General features: G+C 43.5%; 1 protein-coding gene across 3 annotated transcripts in view; it reads left to right on the top strand.

Moving 5' to 3' along the window:
- DLG5 (discs large MAGUK scaffold protein 5) overlaps positions 1-19,625 on the top strand; it is a 245,975-nt gene that overhangs the window by 140,191 nt on the left and 86,159 nt on the right. For all 3 annotated transcript variants that reach the window (XM_063958703.1, XM_063958702.1, XM_063958704.1), the window contains exons 7-13: positions 5,212-5,524; positions 5,916-6,146; positions 9,154-9,338; positions 9,890-10,015; positions 13,319-13,451; positions 14,678-14,805; positions 18,550-18,725. In XM_063958703.1, coding sequence (XP_063814773.1) covers positions 5,212-5,524; positions 5,916-6,146; positions 9,154-9,338; positions 9,890-10,015; positions 13,319-13,451; positions 14,678-14,805; positions 18,550-18,725 — 1,292 coding nt within the window. The remainder of the gene's footprint in view (positions 1-5,211; positions 5,525-5,915; positions 6,147-9,153; positions 9,339-9,889; positions 10,016-13,318; positions 13,452-14,677; positions 14,806-18,549; positions 18,726-19,625) is intronic.

Genomic DNA, 19,625 nt, shown 5'->3' with positions numbered 1-19,625 from the left:
ATTTATGTTTCCAGGACGGCTGGAGTCAGGAAAACTGACTCGCTTTTTATCCTGTATGCACCCAACAAAATAGGTGCTCCTGCTTCTAAGCAGACTATTGCTCGCTGGATTTGTAGCACAATTCAGCTGGCGCATTCTGCGGCTGGATTGCCGCATCCTAAATCAGTAAAAGCCCATTCCACAAGGAAGGTGGGCTCATCTTGGGCGGCTGCCCGAGGGGTCTCGGCTTTACAACTTTGCCGAGCTGCAACTTGGTCAGGGGCAAACACGTTTGCAAAATTCTACAAATTTGATACCCTGGCTGAGGAGGACCTTGAGTTCTCTCATTCGGTGCTGCAGAGTCATCCGCACTCTCCCGCCCGTTTGGGAGCTTTGGTATAATCCCCATGGTCCTTACGGAGTTCCCAGCATCCACTAGGATGTCAGAGAAAATAAGATTTTACTCACCGGTAAATCTATTTCTCGTAGTCCGTAGTGGATGCTGGGCGCCCATCCCAAGTGCGGATTGTCTGCAATACTTGTATATAGTTATTGCCTAACTAAAGGGTTATTGTTGAGCCATCTGTTGAGAGGCTCAGATATATTTTATACTGTTAAATAGAGGGTGAAAGGAATGGTGAAGGGAATTGGCGCTGAGAGAGTGTGTAGGGATCAATACTTATCATAAATGACGTGATGACTTGGATCTACGGGTGTTTTTCTTATTTTTCTTTGGTTTTCCTCCTTCCAATGTTCTTCCAATGAGTTTATCGATACGGAAAAAAACATGAAAATGACTAGGGGTTAACCACTGATATATGGGGATATTCTGAAAAAAGCTTCTTAGGAGATGAGGTCTATTTTCTCCAAAAACAATAGGTATAGTGGTAGATATACCTTGCTTACATTAATTAATTTATTCACAATGCTCATCAAGGTTTCTTTCAAAGATATTATATCATCGGGATATCTCTCTAAAGCAAATGCATACCTCCACTTACACAGAACAAATGTGATGATAAGCCTATCAAGGTATCTTTTATATTGAAATCACAATCTTGACGGTATATATGTTGAGATAGTGGAATTATTCCTTATTGTGCGTACCTCACTTACACATATATAGTGTGCTATCCTCTCATCAAGGTTTCTTTATAAAGCAGAGGTGCGTACCAGTACTCACAGATGTTGTCGATACGCCATGCTCATCAAGGTTTCTTTGTTTTTCTTAGATTCGAATGGAGACTCTTATATAGATATATAATTTTTTAATAAATTATAAACATGAAAATAAAATAATATAAAATGTTGGCTGCAGGTGGTGGCCACCCGTGTGGGGGATTGGTTGGACCAACTTTATCCAGACGTGAGGGACCGGATAGTCCTCAGCCAACGCGTTTCGAGTAGGTTACTCTTTGTCAAGGCTCTTGAAACGCGTTGGCTGAGGACTATTGCCTGCTGGACACTGCCCCACCCGTGTTGTGGGAAAGGTACGACCACTTTTGTTCATTTACGATTCAGTCAGTCAGGATACCGGTCCCTCACGTCTGGATAAAGTTGGTCCAACCAATCCCCCACACGGGTGGCCACCACCTGCAGCCAACATTTTATATTATTTTATTTTCATGTTTATAATTTATTAAAAAATTATATATCTATATAAGAGTCTCCATTCGAATCTAAGAAAAACAAAGAAACCTTGATGAGCATGGCGTATCGACAACATCTGTGAGTACTGGTACGCACCCCTGTTTTATAAAGAAACCTTGATGAGAGGATAGCACACTATATATGTGTAAGTGAGGTACGCACAATAAGGAATAATTCCACTATCTCAACATATATACCGTCAAGATTGTGATTTCAATATAAAAGATACCTTGATAGGCTTATCATCACATTTGTTCTGTGTAAGTGGAGGTATGCATTTGCTTTAGAGAGATATCCCGATGATATAATATCTTTGAAAGAAACCTTGATGAGCATTGTGAATAAATTAATTAATGTAAGCAAGGTATATCTACCACTATACCTATTGTTTTTAGAGAAAATAGACCTCATCTCCTAAGAAGCTTTTTTCAGAATATCCCCATATATCAGTGGTTAACCCCTAGTCATTTTCATGTTTTTTTCCGTATCGATAAACTCATTGGAAGAACATTGGAAGGAGGAAAACCAAAGAAAAATAAGAAAAACACCCGTAGATCCAAGTCATCACGTCATTTATGATAAGTATTGATCCCTACACACTCTCTCAGCGCCAATTCCCTTCACCATTCCTTTCACCCTCTATTTAACTTTTTTTGGATCATTTGGGATAGATCCAAGGTATAAGGGAAAGGCAGCAGAGATTTGAACAGGAGCGCCATCACACTTCTCAACAAAAATTTGCTGTTGATATTTCATACTGTTAACTGGGTATAGTATCACGAGTTATACGGTGTGATTGGTGTGGCTGGTATGAGTCTTACCCGGGATTCAAAACCCTTCCTTATTGTGTCAGCTCTTCCGGGCACAGTATCCTAACTGAGGTCTGGAGGAGGGGCATAGAGGGAGGAGCCAGTGCACACCAGATAGTACCAAATCTTTCTTTTAGAGTGCCCAGTCTCCTGCGGAGCCCGTCTATTCCCCATGGTCCTTACGGAGTTCCCAGCATCCACTACGGACTACGAGAAATAGATTTACCGGTGAGTAAAATCTTATTTTCTGCCATATTCATTCCAGGCATGGACAACTGAGAAGCAGACTTCCTCAGCAGACACGACCTCCATCTGGGGGAATGGTGCTTACATCCCCAGGTGTTTCAACGGATAATTCATCGGTGGGGTTGTCCACAGATAGATCTGTTTGCTTCTCGTCCCAACAAGAAACTATGCCGTTACTGTTACAGAACGAGGGATCCGCAGGCTGTAGCAGGGACGCGCTGACGACACTGTGGATGTATCGGTTTGTGTACCTGTTCCCTCCTCTACCGCTAATCCCCAGGGTTCTAATAAGACTAAGAAGAGAAAGCGTTCAAGCAGTTCTAATTGCCCCAGATTGACGGGCGTGGTACTCGGACCTCCTGACCATGTCTCTGACGGATCCCTGGCCTCTGCCGCTCCAAGACGATCATCTTCAGCAAGGCCTGTTCGTCTATCCAGACTTACAGCGGCTACGTTTGACGGCTTGGAAGTTGAGAGGGAGATTCTAGCAAGAAAGGGTCTTCCCTCCAGGGTTATTTCCACCATGGTCCAGGCCAGGAAGATGGTGACGTCAAAGCATTATCATCGTATCTGGAAAAAGTATGTTTCCTGGTGTGAAAGTAGAAAGGTTTTTCCCGTGGAATTTAGAATTGATCGTTTTATACTTTTCCTGCAAGCGGGGGTGGATATGGGCCTACGTTTAGGCTCCATCAAAGTCCAGATTTCGGCGCTCTCCATTTTCTTTCAAAAACAACTTGCCCTGCTGCCAGAAGTACAGACTTTCCTAAACAGACTTCTTCATATACAACCGCCCTTTGTACCTCCCACGGCTCTGTGGGACCTCAATGTGGTTCTCTGCCCTTTCTCCAATCGGACTGGGTTGAACCCTTACATAGGGTAGAGTAGAAATTTCTCACCTGGAAGATGGTGATGTTATTGGCTTTGGCATCTGCCAGGCGGGTCTCTGAATTAGGGGCCTTATCCTGTAGAAGCCCTTATTTGATTTTTCATGAAGACAGGGCGGAACTGAGGACCAGTCCTCAATTTTTGCCTAAGATGGTGTCAGCTTTTCATGTGAATCAGCCTATTGTGGTTCCGGTGTTGTCTGACGCTTCCATTGGCCCTAAGACCTTGGATGTGGTCAGGGCTCTGAAGATTTATGTCAAAAGGTTGGCCCGTCACCGGAAATCTGACTCGCTGTTTGTCATTTATGATGCCTCCAAGATTGTTTGGCCTGCTTCTAAGCAATCTATTGCTCGTTGGCTCAGGTTGACCATTCAACAGGCCTATACGTCGGGGGCTCTGCTCTAGCCAACATCAATTCAGGCCCACTAGACAAGGTTGGTGGGGTGGTCCTGGGCGGCTGCCCGGGGTGTGTCTGCCCTACAGTTGTGCTGAGTTGCTACTTGGTCTGGTTTGAAAACTTTTGTGAAATTCTATAGGTTTGATACCTTGGCCAAGGATGACCTTCAGTTTGGTCAGGCAGTTTTACAGGGGTCTCAGCACTCTCCAATCCATTTGGGAGCTTTGGGACTTCCCCATGGTACTAAAGTACAAGACCCCAGTATCCACTAGGACGTAAGAGAAAATAGAATTTTAATACCTACCGGTAATTCCTTTTCTTCTAGTCCGTAGTGGATACTGGGCGCCCGCCTCAATGCTTCGTTCCTGCTTACCAGTGTAAGTATTTGGTTGGACCGACGTTGCGGTCCCATTATGTTGTTGGGATAGCCGTGCTATCCAGGTTAGGTTGGGTTTGCTATCCTCTGTTCTGGTTAGGGCCCTCCTTTCGTTTATGGTTGTGTGTTGGCTTATTCACCGCTGTTGTATTGTTCTTCTCTCATATTGTGTCCGTCTCCTTGGGCACAGTTTTCCTAGACTGAGTCTGGTAGGGGCGGCATAAAGGGGAGGAGCCAGCAAACACATACACATACTAAAAGTTTTAAAGGCCAGGCTCCAGTGGGCCCGATCTATACCCCATGGTACTAAAGTACAAGACCCCAGTATCCACTAAGGACTAGGAGAAAAGGAATTACCGGTAGTTATTAAATTCCTATTTTCTCTCTCCAAAAACCGCTTCGAAACCAGCCCTTTTTTTTTACATTTGTAAAATGTCGAATTTGCGAACATTGCGCCCATCACCATTGGACCATCAGGTTATTGTGATCAACGCAACTTTAATTTCCCCAGATCATCAGAGCAGCTGCCAGGTACACACTGGGGGAGCTGAGGGGGTTAATTTACATTTTCCAGGAGGCTGCTCCTCTGTGCAGCCTTCAGGTGGGAGATCCTGCTGGGGTGACCTATCATTAGTGATTGGCAGCATGGCAGACACTGGGGGAGGGTGCAGGGAGGTGGAGGGGCCAGGAGGTCCTTCTGTGATTGGCGGCTGCTTGAAGATTATCTTCCAGCAGCCAGCCCCTCTGCTTTGTTTGCGACCCAGTCATAAAACACACAGTCTGGTGTTGATGCAAACGATGCGACCACTCCAGGGAAGTTGTTAAAACTGAAAATACATAGTTTTCATGAGCACACATTATTTCCATAGGTACGACTCCATCCAGCAGGAACTGAATAAAGCAACCTCACAAAACAAGGAGTTGCAAAGAGAAATAGAGCGGCTGCAGGCAGAAGCTACACGTTTTAAGACCATGCAACTTAAGGTAGCCAAGGATGCAGAAAAATACAAGGAAGAGAGAGACTCTGTATTTAATGAGTATCGTTTAATTATGAGCGAGCGAGACCAAGTCATTAAAGAGGTGGACAAGATGCAAACTGAACTTGAGCTAGCACAAGGAAGACTGAAGAATACCTCCAGCGAGAAGAGAGTTGCAAGCGAGGAGATGGAAGCTCTCAGACAGGTACTTTTCACAGTACATTGATTTAGAGTAAGAATTGCAGTAAGGGGGTGCACAGTATTGGGAAATAAAGGTAAGTGCTGGTTAGATAGAGATGCCTGTGCTGGGGAAAAAATATATTATTTATGGGAGGAGTACATGGGATGCTTAAGACAAGCAGAAGAGATTTTCTTGTATGGATCTGGAGTCACATTAATATTTCAGTTTGGTGTTTAAATAACATTCTAATCTGTGTGTCGGGAGTACGGGTTTGACAGACAGTTAAAAGAATAGACAGTAATCAGTTGTACTGTGTATAAAGAAGAATATTGCATCTTATTATCAGCCTTTTGCAAATTTGCCAACCTTTGAAATGTATATCATTAATGCCTATATTTCTCTTATTCCCCCACAGGAACTAAACTCTGCCCTAGTGGAGCGGGATCGGGCTATCTTTGAAAGGAATGAGCTCTTGGAGAAGTATTGTCATGAGGTGAAAGACAAGGCCGAAGCCCAAAAGGACTTGGACCAAGCCTGTAAAGACATAGAGACTGTGAAGGAAGAAAGGGATGTGGCAAGGAAAGAGAGGACAGAGGCCATCATACAGAGGGATCACCTACTAAGGGAGTACTATCAAGCTATGCAGGTACCTCCACAAGTATCTGTATCCTTAGTGTGCTATCGCTTCTGCCTACCAGATTAGAGAGCATTTCTGCATTTCTGGGTTGAAAAAACACCACCATGGCAGTCCTAATTTTTGTGGAGTGCTTGTTCTGGGCGCTGACAGGAGGGAATCTTAAACTTCTACCCCTGCCCCCAAGCGTGTCTCTGTCTGTGCCTCTCCTTTCTCTCTCTCTCCTCTCTTTTCTGAGTCACAGGGAAGCCATGTGAGGGAAGACGTGAGTGTGCTGGTGGGTGGGTGAGCCATGGGTTGGGGTCGTTGGCTTCTACCGCTGACAGAAGTGAACGGTCCTCCTTACAAACATACTGCACTGGCTGCTAGGTAGAGGAGGGCTGTGCATTCGGCAGCAAGTGAGAGCTGCTTCTACACCTGTGCTAGACTGACACATTTTCACATTACCAGCCCGTCAAAATGATGGGAGAACATACAGTACTACCAACAAAAACACAAATGCCTGGCGCTAGCAAGATAGTTATCAAAATATTTTTTTTAAATAAAATACCAATTCTTTGTTCATATAGCAGCAGTGATATATTTGGCTTGTGGTATTAAGCCAAAAATTAACTCACCTGAATCAATCAGGTGTGCACAACATGGACAACATACTAGTAATGTCAGTGCTTGCAACTGTGTGCGCCCGAATGGAGCAGCACTTGAATTGCTCCATCAGGGGCCATCTAGTGGTCGCTGGTGCACAAAATACTTGAACTCCCTCCATAGAGGCGAGGAACAGTATTAGCCTTTTATTATATAGGATATGGTGTTACAAGCCTTGTAACTTAATAAATGTTAGAGAAATTCCCACAGAAATTTCTGAGGCCATTGATGTAAAGCTGGATTGCCAACTAGGAAAGTATTCTCCTATGGTGTCTCCTTGTTATAGCTGGGGCTCCTCCATTTTCTTAAAGCCATCTCTCCTCTGTTTTCTCATAACACTGGCTGAAAACCAGGATTGGAAGAGGAGAGCAGGTGGAACACTCTAATTATTGGTTCTTCTACTTGAAACCTTCATGGTTAATAGAATTAATTTGCCCATTTGTGTGAGAAAAAAACAGCTGCATGATACAGCCTCTGGGGCTTGTGTAGTTTCCCATGCTTGTCTCCCTGTAATTAGAGTTCATTAGTATACGTTGAATTGTTGTATAAAGATTTTTATAGAACAAAATTGTTCCACTGTCTACATTGTAAAGATTACTGTAAAGGGGGTACTCATGGAGCGATAATCTCAGCAATCTGACTAGATTGCTTAGAATTTAAGCATGATCGCTCCGTGTGTACCCCCCACAGCGATAGCGATGCGCAGCCTCGCGCATTGCTATCGCTGGTGCTAGATTGGCCTGCATGCAGGCTCAATCTAGCAGGTCGCTCATTTCATCGGCTGGGGGAAATGAGCGCCCCCGTCTCCCCCCTGTACGCTCAGCACACATCACGCTGTGCTGAGCTGTTCGCTCAGCACACATCTCTCCCCACATCTGCCCGTGAATAAGGCCTTAAGTAACAGTTGCACATGTTATACAGACACAGTGACAGGAAAAACAGACAAAGTAAAAAGGGAGGAAAGGAGTGTAGAGGTAGAATCGATGGGAACATTGCATCACGGACTATTACTGCTAAAAACTGAGGGGGAGACTGGACAAGGAAAAACAATAGTACTAGTACCACAGCAGTTAGTGTAACAGTAGTGTGTGGAAAAAATATAATGTGACCCATTTAAAGGTAATCTCTAAGTAGCCTACACTTTTGGGAAAAGATCCGGTCTATTATGGCGGTGATATGTAATTTTCTTCTTGAATGCACCATGTCAGATGCAGGTTTTGTTTCCAATGGGAAGGGATAGCTGAGGTAAGTATGTGGGCAGCTAATTTTGTGGACTGTCAGAAAGAAGGTTGAGAAAGAAAGAATATTCAAGGGTGCTTGGAGATAAGAGCATCCATCATATGGGCCCTACACACATACCGATCCGCCGGCAAGTTTCTTCATTCCTCCCGTCACCCAGCTCCATAGCACTGCACGCTAATATGGACAATCTCGTCCATATTGGCCTGCATGCATAAGCGACGGAGCACCAACGATTAACGAGCATGGGACCATGCATCGTTAATCATTGGTGCCTGCACACAGAACAATATGAACGAGTTTGCGTTCATTTATGAACGCGACCGTTCATATCGTTCTGTTTTATCTGCCAGTGTGTAGGGTCCAATAGAGTTGAGAAATCTGTGGATCTTATCCCCAAAACAAGACTATTTTGGGGCAGGTCCACTATGACTGCATCTCTTCCAGCAGATGGAATCCGCTGTTGGATACATTTTAAAATAACCTATGAGGGTTTAGTACCAATTTTAATACACTTTTTATATGCATCGGTTCAATGGTGGAGACCTGCCCCTTATTCTAATCATGTTTATAATGAAGGTCAGAAGTTGCGCTTGATAGTATATGGAAATCAGGCCCCATACACCCACATCTGAAATTGGGTGCATGGATGGAAAGCATCTTGATGAAGGAGAGAGTGGGCAAAATGTCTAACCTTGGGTCCAGCAGAGTGAATCTTTGCTGGATAAAATACAGCACGGCACGGTGTGCGTTGACTATTTTTTATTTGAGTATTATCAAGGGCCAACACCACCAAATGTGATGTTGAACTAGTGGACCTTTCACATCTTCAGCGCAGATTAGGATAACTGGAGAATACTTTCTTTTGGTTACCTGGTGTTTGGTTATATTACTGCTAATTTCAGAATTCTTCACAAAACTCCCTAGTGAATATTTTTCAGTGCACCTGCTAACCAGGGGTCCCAGGTGTCTGCACTTCTATATTTTTATGAAGAGTTCAGGTTTGTTTTAGAGATCTTTTCAGGGAGGGATGTAGTAGTGCAAACGTAGTTTCACCTTTGACAGATAATTACATGTAACACTCCTTGGTTCTGTCATGCCCATATTATAGAATACATATTGTTTCATTTCTTAGATTCAGGATTCTGCTACTCTAGACATGGAAAGAGCCAACAAAGAGATTGAGGTGCTCAGGAAGCAGCATGAGGCAATGAGCCATGAACTGAAGGAGGCCACACAAGAGGCAGAGGTAGCAAAGTGCAGACGAGACTGGGCTTTCCAGGAGAGAGACAAGATTGTTGCTGAGAGAGAAAGCATTCGGTGAGTGTTTCTTTTATATTTAAGGGTCTCTTAAAGGTGAAGTATTTTGCATCTGCCATTTATAGCATGTTTCAGGCCGAAGTTTAGGGTAATGGGGTGTTTTGTTATTATGAGTGTTTTCTTTTTACGTTTTGAATCATCTGTCTGTAAGAACTTCTTCAGTCTTCTCTAGTCCGCTGGTGGAGCTTCATCGCCCAGTGGACTTGCATTGGCTAGATTTCAATAAAAAACAAAAAAATAGGAACCTTATAGAAATTTTAACTAGTATTGTGTCTATTGTATTATACTTCTGAATGAGCTGTGAGTGGCCAAAACCGCCGGTTACATTTACTTGTTTCTGTATTTATTTATGAGGTAAAACAGTTATTCCTAAATTGAAATGACATGTAAACTATAAGGGATAAAATAAAAGACAGAATCCCAGCTTTAGTGAGGGACTATATTCATAAGTACAGTGTTCTGTAGACTTGGCTGTCCTTAGTATCTAATATTCTGTACATTTAAGAAATCCGCTAAAATATTCAATGCGCTGACATCTGTGTTTCTGGCAGGACGTTATGTGATAACTTGCGTAGAGAACGTGACCGTGCAGTCAGTGAGCTGGCGGAGGCACTGAGAAATCTGGATGACATGCGCAAGCAGAAGAATGATGCCACACGAGAACTAAAGGAACTGAAGTGAGTATAGTAGCTACTGATTACATTTACTGAACGTCTGGATATTGGCTTTTCACGTTTCAAGTCCTAGAAATGCTCAGTAAGCACTGAAGTAACCAATCAGCATTGAAGTAACATTTATAATTTGCCTACTATCCAATTGTACGGAGCAGCTGATTGGTTGCCATGGGCAACTTCTCCACAGGCTCACTTCTCCACTCTTTTCACTGCTTCATGAATAGACCCCATAGTCATGTTGCTATAGAAAACAAATAAATGATGCCACACGTTGGAGTGTTTGGGTCTGATTCTGAGTCACAGCTTTCTACACAGCTGCCAATAACAAGTCCTTGCAAACTGCTAGGTATGGAAGTGCAGTGCAGGAGCTTTGGGTACTTTAGATTTAACTGCAAACATTCAAAATGTTTGGTCTTATAAAGTCTGCAAAGGACATTCCCAAATGTATTGAACAAAAGGGAAACGAGAACAACATTATCAAGTGAGAAAACGAAAAGAAACAAAGCAAAGAGCATAAGGAGATAAGTACAAAAATAACATTTTCACATGCATCCTAGAGGGACACTGGATACCCTGGGGACGTCCCACAGGTGTCCCTAAGGGAGGAAATTCACAAATACTGCCAACTTTAGTATCAAATCTGAGGCCTTGTGTTACGATACTGAGGAGGCACCCATTAACATAGTGGAATGTGCCTTCACATTTTCAGGGATAGACTGTCATGTCCCACTGAACACCTGGTCTAAGGGCTAAAAGGGCCATGTACCCAGATGGATGTGGTCAAGCAAAGACTGCAATTCCAAACAGAGTACCTGGAAAAACCCTACAACAGTGCTCTGATTAACTAACCCCTGCCTCCATGAATCAAGCAGAAGCTAAGTCTCAGAGACTTGAGTTCCCTACCTGTGCTGTACCCCACTGGAGCTTTGAGGTTGTAGCGCTATTGGAGTTTTCACCATAGATGGCTACGCAAATATATCAGATACTCTTAGAGAAGAGGAAAAAGGTCAAGCAACCTGCACGAGAGCCAGAACCTTCTATCAGGTCTGGATCATGCTCTTTAAAATAGGTCACCTAGATGAGGGAAAGAGGGAAAGTAAACATTATGTCTCTTCGAAAGAGAATTGTTAATCACAACAACCCTGTCACTGTCCCCGCACCGCCAGTTTCTTACATGGGAGAGAAGCGGTATCAGCGCACATAATGTGCGTTGATACTGCTTCTTCCCCATATCGTAGAGAATTGTTAATCACAACAACCCTGTCACTGTCCCCGCACCGCCAGTTTCTTACGTGGGGGAGAAGCAGTATCAGCGCACATAATGTGCATTGATACTGCTTCTTCCCCATATTGTAGGTTAATATATTTACCCACAACAGCCTTCTCACTGTCCTGAAGGTTTAAACCTCTGCCAGAGACCTCTTCCGAAGGGCTAAATTTACTAAGTGAACAGTTTGAAGGGGGTTTAGAAATCGATGGGAACTACTCTGGAATGCTGGCGGGTTCTAAGACCTAATAAACAGAACCTAATGTTGATCCATGTCTGTTTATAGCCCCCGACCTCCCTCATGATCCAGTAGCTTTCTGAAATCACTGTATGACTCATTAGGTTTCCAAGGCTTAACCAACCAGGGCTGGTGGCACTATAGCAGGGGAGATTGTAGCATGGGGTCCCCCTGCCATAGTGCCAACCAGCTCTAGGCCGGTCAGCACGGGACTGGAATGGGTGTCTACGGTTTGCCGGCTTTCGGGGTGCTGGTGGTCAGAAGACTGACCACGGCATCCCGATGGAGAGAATCCCAACAGGGACAAGGTAAGTATACTTACCCTCCCCCAATAACCCCCAAAACCTAAACCTCCCCTCCTGCAGCGTAACCCTATCCCGCCTCCCCACAGGTTAAACCTAACCCTCCCTCCCCTGCAGTCTAACCCTCCTAGGGGATGCCTAAACCTAACCCCCGCACCCCCCCCCCCCCCTGTGGCCTAACACTAACGGTGCCCAGCATGCTTGCAGTTGGGATGCCGGGCATTGGGATTCTGGCGTCGGCATTTCATCTGATGTCTTTATTTTGGCGCCAGTCTTCTGCCCATGTGTCGGGATTCCACCGCCAGGATTCCGACTGCTGGCATCCGACCAATGCCATCATAACTGCATCCCTATTGGAATACCTAGGAAAGTGTTGTCCTGCAAGAAAATAAATAAATATGTGATCATCCCAGGAACAACCAGCTGTTTGTCAGTTGTACTAGGGCTATTCCTCACACCACTTGAGTAGTTGGTGTTGGGTTGATAACGATTTGTCAACAAATAAAAAACAATGATATTGCCATTCTCTTGTGAACTACAGGGCCCAGCTAGTGTTTGATTGGTTGCCAGGGCATGGTAACACTTGAAGAACCACAGCACATTTTGCACACACTCCACTATGAACCACATTCAATAAATCTCAGTGCCAGCAGTCACACTGGAGCTCAGTGAGATGCTTTCTAGATGGGTCTTAGATTACAGCATGTTATTTACATGTCACACTAATTTAGTAATTATGGTATTTATTTTTAAGTTAAGAATGACTGAAACCATTGCACATTTATGCACACATTCACTAATACTTTTTAAATACTAAATATAGTAACAGGCTCAACGTATCAAAGTATTCTTCAAAGAGAAACCAGCATATTTCCTGCACATTTCTTTTCATATTATCATTTATTCATATAAATGGGAGCTGTGTCTGGTTTTATTGGTTAAGGGAAAAAATCCCTAACATTACTGCCAATTAAAAAAAACACAGTACAATTTGTTTTCAAAATCAAAGCTTATTGTCCCGATATTACTATCAGGCCTTGTTATTGTACAGAGGTTGTCTGACTGTAAGAGAGGCCAAGGGGTATTTACTAAAGGTCAATTTTAAAACCTTTTCATCAATTTATATTGAATGGTAATTAAGCTAAATCAATATTGTGTTTCAGGGGCTATAATATACATTTTATTTTAATAATACATTTTGAATGCTTGTAAATTGTGTGCTTTACCCCTGAAAACACAATATTGATTTAGACCATCGATTTTAAAATCAAGGAAAATTGCCCTTTAGTATATATACCCCCAAGACTACAGCACTTTCCCTAAACTTTTGTAACACGTCTCTTCCAAGTTCAAATATTTGTGAGCAGGATGGAGAATGTCGTCATACACACTCACACTCATACTTCAGTGTGCCAGGGAAGAGAAGGTGTTTGTGTTCAATAACTTTCTGCATTCCAGTTCTCCTATCTTCAACTTTGTGCTCTAATCATTCCATTTAGGGAAAAGATGGATAATCAGAGTGAGAAAGAAGCCAGGTTCCGCCAGCTCATGGCTCATAGCTCTCATGACTCTGCTATTGATACAGACTCACTGGAGTGGGAGACCGAAGTGGTGGAGTTTGAGCGTGATAGGGTGAGTAGGAGATAATCCAAAAGTCCAGAATTTATGGGCCAACTATGGTGGCCAATCCCGGGATCGGGATCGGCGGGATCCTGGGATTTAGGGTCAAAAATGGCCGGGATTCAATCCCGGGATTGGAAGCTCCAATCCCGGGGATTGAGGGATCAGCGTTGAGCATCCACAGGACACTCAGACGCTGCCCGGCTTCCTCCTTCCGGCTCCCCAGCGAGAGGTCACGCTACACCGTCAGCTGCTGCAGGGAGCCGCCAGGAGAGATCAGAGGTTGTTCCCCACCCGCCTGCCCCTGGTATATGGTGAGTTATGTGGGTGGGGCGAGGGGGCGGCCATATAGCTAGAAGCCAATCCCGGGTATCCCGGGATTGCCCATTTTTCAATCCCGATACCCGGGATTGAAAAAATGGCCTGGGATTGGCTTCCCTAGGGCCAGCCTTCCATGAGTTCTATAACAAGAGCTAGATCTGCCCTCTGTTAGCATCACTTGGCCCCTGGGCACACCAGATCCTATGCAAGACAGCTAGCGTCCAGTGTCTCTTTCGCCTGATTTTTGTACTTATTAATTTGACATGTGACACATCTGTGTACAAATCTGTGTGCGAGTGAATCTGTATACAAAGTGCTACGATATAGCCGCTATGGCTTTTTCCACGCCAAGTTCCATATACAGACTCAGTCGCACACAGATATACAAGTTTCATATATCAAATTACTCAGTGCAGTCTTGTGGTGCGTTCTAGTTAGCATTGCGACTGAGACACATTTTTGGGCAAGCAGAGAGCACGAAACCTGGTGACTTGCTAGTGCCAGGCATCTCGTTTGAGTATTGAGGCTAGTTGTATGAGGACAAGCAAATCCTATCCCTGCGCATTTCATTTGCATTCCCACCTCAGAATAATAGCGCGTAACTGGGCAGTAACGATGTGTTCTTACAGAGACAAGGTTCAGTGAGGGGGCATTTATGGAATGGCGAGACATGCAGACTTGATTGGAATAATTTTTACCAAGTAGAGACTGGTGCAAGTGTGCGCTAATGGTGATGATGAGTAATAAGCGTATGGATAGTGGATGAGGCACCACATAGCAACTTACAACTCTACATACAAGCAAATATACACATTTTGTCTTCTGTGCACCCAAATCGGGAACATCTGTGACTGAGATGTGTGTAGATCTGCATTTGCGTTTTAGTAAATACAGCTAAATGTACTTTTTTATTGCAGGAGGATATGGACCTGACAGCTCTAGGATTTGATGTGGCAGATGGAGTGAGTGAACCCTTTTTCCCAGGGGATAGTGGCATTTTTGTAACTAAAGTGGACAAAGGCAGCATCGCTGATGGCCGGCTAAGGTATATGATTTGTCCTATTCGTGCCATGTTAGTTCTATGGTGCACTGTTCTGTGAAAATCTAAATAGATCAACAATGTAATGTAAATGAGGTCAAAAAGAAAAGGCAAAAAAATGTAATTACACAACTCTACCCATTCTCCACTATTTAAAATAGGTTTGCTAAAAGGGGATGGTTAGACTGGCTGTGACTTTTGATAGCATCTATGAGCATATTCTCTAATAGCTTATCTGACAGGAGAAGGGACATCAATGTTTGTAGGAGATGGTGTTACTTTAAAAATAATTTAATAATATGGCCCAGTAGCACTCCATTTAAGTTGTTGCTGAGTAGTAGTTGAGTAGCTAGGACCTTCTTCTTTGGAACTAGAATTTTCGAAACTGGATGGTTACATTTTCTTAAATATGACGTGGTAAAAAAAGTATAACTTACAGTGTTCCCAGTGTATGAAAGCTATACATAATGTATCATTGATTTTACTGAAACAGCCAGTGGTTCTGATGTGAACTTCTTCAGAACTTGTCAGTCAGGGGCACGTTTTGTTTAGAGATACTAGCTTGACTATACAAATTCAGAGACACACCTTAGGCAACTTGCATAACTGCCTTGCAATTAATTAGTTCACCTGCATCTCTTTATGGCAAAAGCTGCAGGCATGCAACTGTTTAATTTTCTTACAGTCACAGTCTGTGTCCCTGTAACATATAAAGTGCCAGGGCTTCCTCTAATTGTATCTACCATAACTATATTCATATGTGTGTGTTGGTTGATGTCATGAAAGTCAGTTTTAATGGTTCTGAGCCGAATGATTTGCATGTATAAAAGTGCTTTTTAATTAACTTAAATAAATTGTACATTTTATCTTTAGTCTTCCTGTTCTTGATGTAGTACAATTATCCAGCATGTGATGTTTTGAGCTGTGCCATGAAGTCAGTCACCTCACTTGATGATATGGGAGATGATATCAGAGCTCACCTAAAGAGGCCATATGGAGGGAGAATAGGAGAGGTCCAAGAACAGTACTTTGGGTGACACAAACTGTTAATGGAAGAAGGGGAGAGTGGAGTCATGAGAGGAGACCGAGATAGAAAGGTCAGAGAGGTAGGAGGACAGCCAGGAGAGGGCAGTATTATGTAGACCAAGGGAGTGAAGGATTTGCAGGAGGAGAGGGTGGTCCACAGTGTCAGAAGCAGCAGATATCGTCAAGAAGAATGAGTAGAGTAGTGGCCCTTGGATTTGGCCGCAAGTAGATCTTTGCTGCCTTTCAGGAGGGCAATTTCAGTGGAGTGAAGAGGACGAAAGTGTATTGTAGACAATACGCTCAAGGAGTTTGGAGGCAAAAGTAATGTGAAAGATTGGTCGGTATTTGGATAGAGTTGGGATCAAGGGTAGATTTTTAAGAATGGGGGAAACAAGAACGTGTTTGAATGCAAAGGGGAGAATGTCTGATGAGAGGGAGAGATTGAAAAGATGGGAACAGACAGAAGGAGAGAGGCAACAGAGGAAGTGGGAGGGTATAGAATCTAGTGGGGAGGTGGGAGGGGGGGGGAGGGGACATGAGGAGCATAACTTCATCTCCAGTTACAGGGGAGAAGAACTCCGAGTTGGTATGATGGATAGGGAAGGGTAGGTTGGTATAATTCAGGGTGCTGGGGGAAACAAAATGTTTTTTTTTCTTGCTTAGAAATACCCCTCCCTTGCAAGCACTAAGCTAATTGAGCATCTACCACTATATATGAAGGGTAGGTTGAGAAAGAAGGTGGGTGGGTGCTGAGGGTCTGATGGAATGTGATATTCTGAAGTATGGAGCCAATTTTAGATGTGAAGTAGGTGGCAAAGATAAGTGCAGAAATGAGAAGGGGGTTGGCAGAGGAAGGAGTTTTAAGTGGCAAGTGGGGGTTTGAGGAAATTAGGTTTTAAAAATATGACTGTTTAGAGAAGGAAAGTGGCAGCTCTGTAGGAGGAGAGCATACATTTGAAATGGGTGAAGTCTGCCTTACCACGTGATTCCCCCACTGTCTGAGGGAATCTGGTGTATTTGGAATTCCAGGGCTGAGGTGTGGATCTGCGAGGGTAAATAGTGATCTCCTATGGGCTTCTTACAGTCAAAACTAAGGCACTATCGGATGTAGAGGGGGAGAAGAGGCAGTCCACAAACAAGTTTAGTTTGCATTTGTGCCTGGTCTTTGGACAGCACCCTCTACACCTGAATGCGAAAATTGTCCCTCAGATAAATGAGTACTCAGTGAGTACAAAAAAAAAACAATTTTTGTGGCAATAAAGTAATCAACAAAATCCTTTGGTAAGTCTATAAATTTTGGGGCTTTTGTGGTCTTGTTTTTCTTCTGTTCTCTTAGGTTTTTTTTTAGGCGAAAACATAGAGGGCCTGATTCAGGTTTGTAAGCAAAGCATAAAATCACACAACTTGGCAAAACCATGTTTAGATTTTGGTGGATTAGATTTTTTTTGTGCAGGGTAAATACTGGCTGCTGTTTCATGTAGCCCATAAATGTTAGACTACTTTATTTTTACACTGCAATTTATATTTCAGTTATGTTTGCTATATGTCTACTGCCGGTTTAGTTTCAGAAGTGGTTGTCCCAAAAAGGAAGCAACCTCTATGATCAGATGATGGTATTCTCATGCTGTCTGCCTTATAAATGGTGACCAGTAAAATTAGACAAAACAGATGTTATTTTGCCAGTGTTCATGCTCCGATTTACTTGTGCAGATGCAATAGCAGAGACTTCCACAGACATATCACATGTAGGAGGGGGATGCGTTGAGCATCCCGCCTGTCAGGATGCCGGCGGTCATGTGACAGACGCCAGAATCCGACACCACTAAGGAGACTGGTGCCAGATCACCAACAGATGGGATGGCGAAGGTGAGTATTGGGGTTCACCCTTAGGGTTAGGTCCCAGGGGAGGCGGGTTAGGGTTAGACATTAGAGGGAGGTTAGCCGTAGCCACCACCCCCCTACTGAGGGTTAACCCTAGCCGCCACCCTCCGAGAGTTAGGGTAGAGGGCCGAGGGGAGGAGAAGAAATGCCTACCCCATCCAGTGTCAGCATCTTCAGTGTAGGGATGTCGCAGTCGGTCATGTGACCGCCGGGAAATCGTATGTATTCCTGTAGGAGATTATGTTTTTCCTCTTGATTCATGCACTTGAATTGTATTCGTTTGTGGCAGTCAATACAAATAGATTTATCACAAGGGATATCAAAATAGACTAGTGGACCTTGATCCGACACTATGGACCTTATTCATAGGTGCCGGATAATGCTGCTGCAGATGACTCAGAGGATGTGGGAAAATATGCTAAGATAACAGCCTGCAGAGATTTGTATAGACGAGCCTACCTGAGCCTTCTCAGTTGCCTGAGACGCCAGAGATTAGATTCCTGCTTATGGTATCGCAGTTGGTGGCTGATACTTGCCCGAAAATGGTCCTGACACGCCCGCTTATTTGCCGCCACTCCACATTACCTCCCACAAAATGGCAGCTCCTGGTCAGTCACTTGTGAATGAATCCTCACTGTGACCATAATTGCAACTCAATCGCTGCGCATGTGCAGACCCTTTGTCTGTATCTTCAAAAGAGCAAAAAATGTGACGTATTTGTGCGGCATGTGCTATCTCAGTTGTATATGTAGCTTTTTTTGTTCTTTGAGAGTAAAATCTGCATTTAGAAGTATATTTAAATTGTAATTTCAACGTCTGAAAACGTTATCATCCCCGTTACAGGGTGAACGACTGTCTCCTGAAGATAAATGATGTTGATCTCACTAATAAAGACCGCAAACATCTGATCAAAGCTGTGCTAAGTGGAGGGGATGTTATCAACATGGTCATACGGAGGAGAAAGTCCCTTGGGAGTCGTATTGCTACGCCCCTGCACATCAACCTGGGCAGTCAGAAAGGTTGGATATCTAAAATATGGAGATATGTAATTAGTTGACCATTTAGGGGGCTATTCATAAAGCAGTGAGAGAAGAGAGCATGTGGAGAAGTTGCCCATGGCAACCAATCAGCATTGAAGTAACATTTATAATTTGCATACTATACAATTGTGCAGAGCAGCTGATTGGTTGCCATGGGCAACTTCTCAACTGGCTAACTTCTCCACTCTTTTCACTGCTTCATGAATAGACATCTAAGGGGGACATTTACTAAGCAGTGATAAGAGCGGAGAAGTGAGCCAGTGGAGAAATTGCCCCATCAACCAATCATCAGCTCTGTATTACTTTATAGTATGCAAATTATAGATGTTACTTTAGCGCTGATTGGTTGCCATGGGCAACTTCTCCACTGGCTCACTTCTCTGCTCTTATCACTGCTTAGTAAATGTCCCTCTAAGTCTGTTACTGATGGTACTAATACCCACATAACACAAGTTGTTTATCACAGCTGTACCACTCAATACATTGCTTTCCTATAATACATTCCTAATAGGTTTTTGTAGCGCATGACAACTTAGTAGCCATTCTCGGAGTCTGTTCTAGTTTACTAATGTGATATCGAGGGCAGGGCCTCCAGAACTGCACCCAGTCAATGATGTGAGATGTTTCTCAATGTGACCTGTCTCTTGCACCCACCCGATCTCTTGGCTTTACTGTGCTGTTTGCTAAACTCTTGCCATTTAGTACAAAATATTGTATACTTTGTGTATTACAGACAAACATCTTAAATTAAGAATCATAAAATCCTTGTCTCTAATTAATTACCTTCTTACCTCTGGACTATCAGCCCTATTAAAATCTGTATCATGTGCAAGACAAACGTGGTCATTTATTGCAGATCTATTTTTGCCACATATCACG

Source organism: Pseudophryne corroboree, chromosome 3 (genome assembly GCF_028390025.1).
Source record: "Pseudophryne corroboree isolate aPseCor3 chromosome 3, aPseCor3.hap2, whole genome shotgun sequence".
In the NCBI taxonomy this organism is placed as follows: domain Eukaryota; kingdom Metazoa; phylum Chordata; class Amphibia; order Anura; family Myobatrachidae; genus Pseudophryne; species Pseudophryne corroboree.
This window is presented reverse-complemented; position numbering and strand designations above follow the sequence as displayed.